The sequence below is a fragment of the Vicia villosa genome, linkage group LG3 (assembly GCF_029867415.1).
Source record: "Vicia villosa cultivar HV-30 ecotype Madison, WI linkage group LG3, Vvil1.0, whole genome shotgun sequence".
NCBI lineage: Eukaryota > Viridiplantae > Streptophyta > Magnoliopsida > Fabales > Fabaceae > Vicia > Vicia villosa.
The window spans coordinates 110,254,978-110,259,228 of record NC_081182.1 but is presented as its reverse complement, the minus strand read 5'-3'; the positions used below and the strand labels follow the sequence as shown (position 1 = coordinate 110,259,228).

The 4,251-nt window shown below is 36.2% G+C and overlaps 1 protein-coding gene across 1 annotated transcript; it reads right to left on the bottom strand.

Annotated features, from left to right (window-relative positions):
• Window positions 1–1,055: 1,055 nt before the first annotated feature.
• Window positions 1,056–3,916, bottom strand: LOC131662311 (scarecrow-like protein 21). The gene is made up of 2 exons (XM_058932074.1): window positions 3,691–3,916; window positions 1,056–3,018 (listed from the first exon to the last, which is right to left on the bottom strand). The coding sequence occupies exon 2, from the start codon at window positions 2,891–2,893 to the stop codon at window positions 1,244–1,246; it is 1,650 nt and encodes a 549-aa protein (XP_058788057.1). The 5' UTR covers window positions 2,894–3,018; window positions 3,691–3,916; the 3' UTR covers window positions 1,056–1,243.
• Between the last annotated feature and the right edge of the window lie 335 nt (window positions 3,917–4,251).

Sequence of the window (4,251 nt, the reverse complement as noted above, 5' to 3'; positions counted from 1 at the left end):
TTCTGCGTGTAAACGTTCTTCAGTCTTAAAAATTCATATGAACATTTTTAAAAATTCACATACGTAAGAAAAGCATAGGGTGGGTTAAGAAATTCCCTTGCTTTTTGGCCTGGCCAAGGAAGTGTTAAGTATGGGCCTCTCAAATATTGCTTCTTCTCAAGAGATCCAATTGATTAAGGTCACCAGGAATCATAACATTCTTTCACACACTATGCTGATGAAATAATGGTTTTCTCTAACTATGTTGATGATATAATGGTTTTCTTTAACCATGCCGATGATTTAATGGTTTTCTCTAAAGGTAACATGGTCCATATTGACGTCATTTCAAAGCTCTTTAACAGATATGCTTTTTGCTCTCAAGTCAACATATCAATACCACAAAATTAGCCATATATGCTGGATCAAGGATCAATGACCACTCATATGGACTATATGATTGCAAGCAAGATGAGATTCTGCATAGGTCACATCACATGCCATTCCTCTATCCTGGCGCTTCTATCTTTAAAGACAAACCTAAATCCATTCACTTTCAAGACATTGCAGATAAGATCAAACTCAAACTTACCATATGAAAAGCTTCCCTTTTGTCCATTCCTGGAAGATTGCTTGTTGTCAAAACTGTGATCCAAGGAATGGTTATGCACACTCTTCTTGCAATAATATTTTCATAAATGAATCAATTATTTTACAAATATAATTAAAAAGAAATAAAAACAAACACATTGTATCTATTCGTGTAACACATGCTCAATTCGAAGCATTTATGATTTACCACATGATATTAATGAATAGCTTGCTCTATCACATTGTATGATTTCTAACAGTTAATGCTGTTGACTAATAAAGGATTCCAAACCTTGACCAATAAAAAAGTAGAGAGGGGGAAAAGCAAAATTCGCTAACATTTCAGGGAGGTGAATTACTATTAACCCAAAATATAACTAAGTCGCTAAAATTTGTCGATAATTTCTAGGTTAAAATTCTCACTATCTTTATTTTTAATATCTATTGAGAAACATATGTTCTATAAAACACATAGGATACACAAGTTCAACATATATAACTATATAATCCATTATGCTGTTACTACTATTTGTGACAAAGTTTTAGGATCCTCTAATACAACACAGTTATTTTACTATAACAAAAAAGAGAAAATCTATATATGAGGATGATACATAGCATAGCCTATAACATAAAAACCTGCATTAACAAAACTGAACCGTCATATGATTCTTCATCTCCAAGCACAAGAAGCAATAAGAGGTTGATTCATCCAACCAAGATACAGTGCACCATCTCTCTCTTCAAGAGTGTAATGTCCGCGGTAGCTATCGAGAAGATTCTTGATCGAAGAATTGATGAACGAGCTCAACGGATAAGGCGTGAATCCAGCCATTGTGAAACGTGTTTGCCACTTTGTTAGAAGCTCGTGACGTTCGACTCTTTCTTCTCCTTCGCAGGCTACTAAGTTGACAACTTCTCGAGCCAAACAGTGCTGTTCGACGTTAATCCTCTCTTTGTGATCCCTTGGAAGAACGACGTCGATTGATTCGTAGACGGCTGAGTAGTAGTTCATTGTCTCGAGGAAACGCGGTAGGAATGGGGCGTTGTTGGTGTTGAATTCTTGCTCGACTAGAGTCACCACCTTGGGAGAAAAATACTTAGCCAAATGCAACAGCCTGTCGCGGTGATTATGACTGTTCACGGTTTCGTCTGGCACGTGGTGTAGCATAATGGCGAAATTCACCGCCACGGCTTCGTACGGTCGAAGTTCAAAGTCTTCGAGTTGGACCTCAGAAGCAGAAACTCTAACAGCATGGAACTCGAAAGGAACATGACAGGACTGTGCAAGTGTTGATAACCTTTCCCCCACTATATCAACGCCCCCGCCGCGGGCATAAGCGGAAAACGAGTCATCAACACCTGTTATTCTGATTTTCGGCGGTCCTTCAGGCCGGCGAGCAAGAGCCTGAATTAGACTCACCCATTGAGTTCCTTGTGCAATTTGAAAATCAATTATGTGTATTTCATTTTCATCCTTCATAGCTTCAGCAATCGCTCCATTTGCCGACATATACCCGAACTTAAAATACGGACATATTTCATAAAGTACATGCATGTAGGAAAGTAGTTCATTACCAGTAGGCTTGCTACATTTCAACGAATTGTAGATCGTACTTCCGGAAGAAGCCATTTTGGAAACAAGAGCCTCCAACATGTACGCCCCCAATCGCTGGATTGGACTTCCTGAAATGGATACGATTTTGCGTAACTCAGTAACCATCCATTCAATTGTGTCCACATCATTCACAGCTACCGCTTTTGCACAAGTATAAAGCATTTCTTTCACGTCCCCTCTCGACACCATCTCAACATTTCTCTTCCAGTTTTCCGCTTCTAACGAGAACAAACCAGACTCCCCTTGAATTTCAGTATCATACATATCTAGCATATCCGCGTTCGGTCCGAGCATAACAGATTCGAGCTCTTGTATCTTATGGCTGAGGTCATCAAAATCATGTTGTGTCAAGTAAGAATTGTCGTCCTCAGGGGAACTATTAACAAATTCAAGAGAGTTTTGTTGGATTAACACGCGCGAATTTGACTCTAGCTTGGACACAGGACTATTGTTCTGAGAGAAACCGAGAGTGGTCGGAGAATTTTGGTAAGGGAAACTGTTATTACTCGTTGAAGCAGATTCATGTCCGCTATACGGTTCTAGAGCCTGATGAGAAAGATAGAATGCTTGGCTGCTATTATCTGAGGAAGAATAGTTGTCAAGATTCTCCCCTGAGGGTAAGCTATATGACTCGATATTCTGCACAGGCTCAACGTAGAACGTGTCAGAGCCGTAAGAAATTTCGTGTTTCTGTGATGTTTGCATTGAGAAGTATTAAACTCTTCAATACACTCGAGCACTATGGACTGATTTTCTTGCACAAACCTCGTCGTTCACAAATGAATTCAAACTTTTTTGGCAATAGAAGTGTACCGAATAACCGAGCTATTCTGCACGAGGAAAGAAAAAAGTTAGACAAATACAATATCTGAAAAGATAACTGATACTATTTTTTTCATAGAAATCACTTTTTTTGAAAACAAAAATCATTTTTAGTGGTTTTAATAAGCTTTAGAAATTAATCAGAATCTAAAAAATTATGACTTTAATAAGTGTGGTAGATGCTATATTTCCCAGAATCATAAATATGCTATTCCAATTAACACTACACCAACCCTCCAAAGTTACAACTTACAATTCTCTCACTTTTTTATTATCTCACATCACTTTACATGCATAAATTCAACTCAATTAACTTAAAAAGATGAAATTTTTTCAAAACCCAAATCATAGAAATGAAATCCACAAACCCTAACCCAAACAAATTGAAAAGCAAATCCAGAAAACAAAAAAAGTCAATAAACATAAACCAGAAAAGGAATGAAAATTATATCAAAAACATGAAAAAAGCCTTTACTATCAATTTTAACACAAATCCAAATTCCCAAACTCAGCAAAAACAAACCAAAAATGTTTAAAAAAAAAATTAAATTTTTTATGATAATTGAAACAACATGCATCATAATCATCATCAACATGAAAAAAAAAAACACTTTCATAGTAAAAAAAAAAAACAAATAAGGAAAGTGAAAACAGTTTAAGGATTTAAGAGACTCTCTCACCTTAAGAAGAATACCAAAAATGAAAATCTGATCTGAAACCAGCTTAGAAGAAGTTGAATTGAAGGTGAATATAGGATAAGGAGGTCATGTTATGAGGTTGGAGAAAAACTTGGGAGCAGATGGTAAAACACAAAGGTTGTTTTGGTTTTGGTTTGGTCCACTTTGAAGTGTATGTGAAGTAGTTTTATATGGACGGACGCCAACAAGGAAAGTCTTGTATTCTGTTAAATTAATAGTAATTTTCTGTTTTTGTAAATCTTAATTAACCTCTTGTTTTAGATTCTTTTTATAGGTACGGTTCGTACAAACTTACAGAGTATTGCTAGATTTTTTGGGGATTTGGATTCACTCGGAGTATGGTACAGTAGAACGCGGTTACAGCATCAAAATGTATGGTACTACTATATTTTAATTAAATAGGAGATAATTTATGGGATGATGCTTCCCTGCATTCAGTTTCAAGGCATTCACACATTTGAAGCATTGGTAACCGTTAGATCATGATCAGAGAGTTAAAATTTAAACATGATATTTTAAATTATAAAAAAACAGCTGATTTGT

Excerpts from the sequence above, each read along its gene's own strand:
- LOC131662311 (XM_058932074.1), bottom strand. The coding sequence starts at position 2,893 with ATGCAAACATCACAGAAACACGAAATTTCTTACGGCTCTGACACGTTC.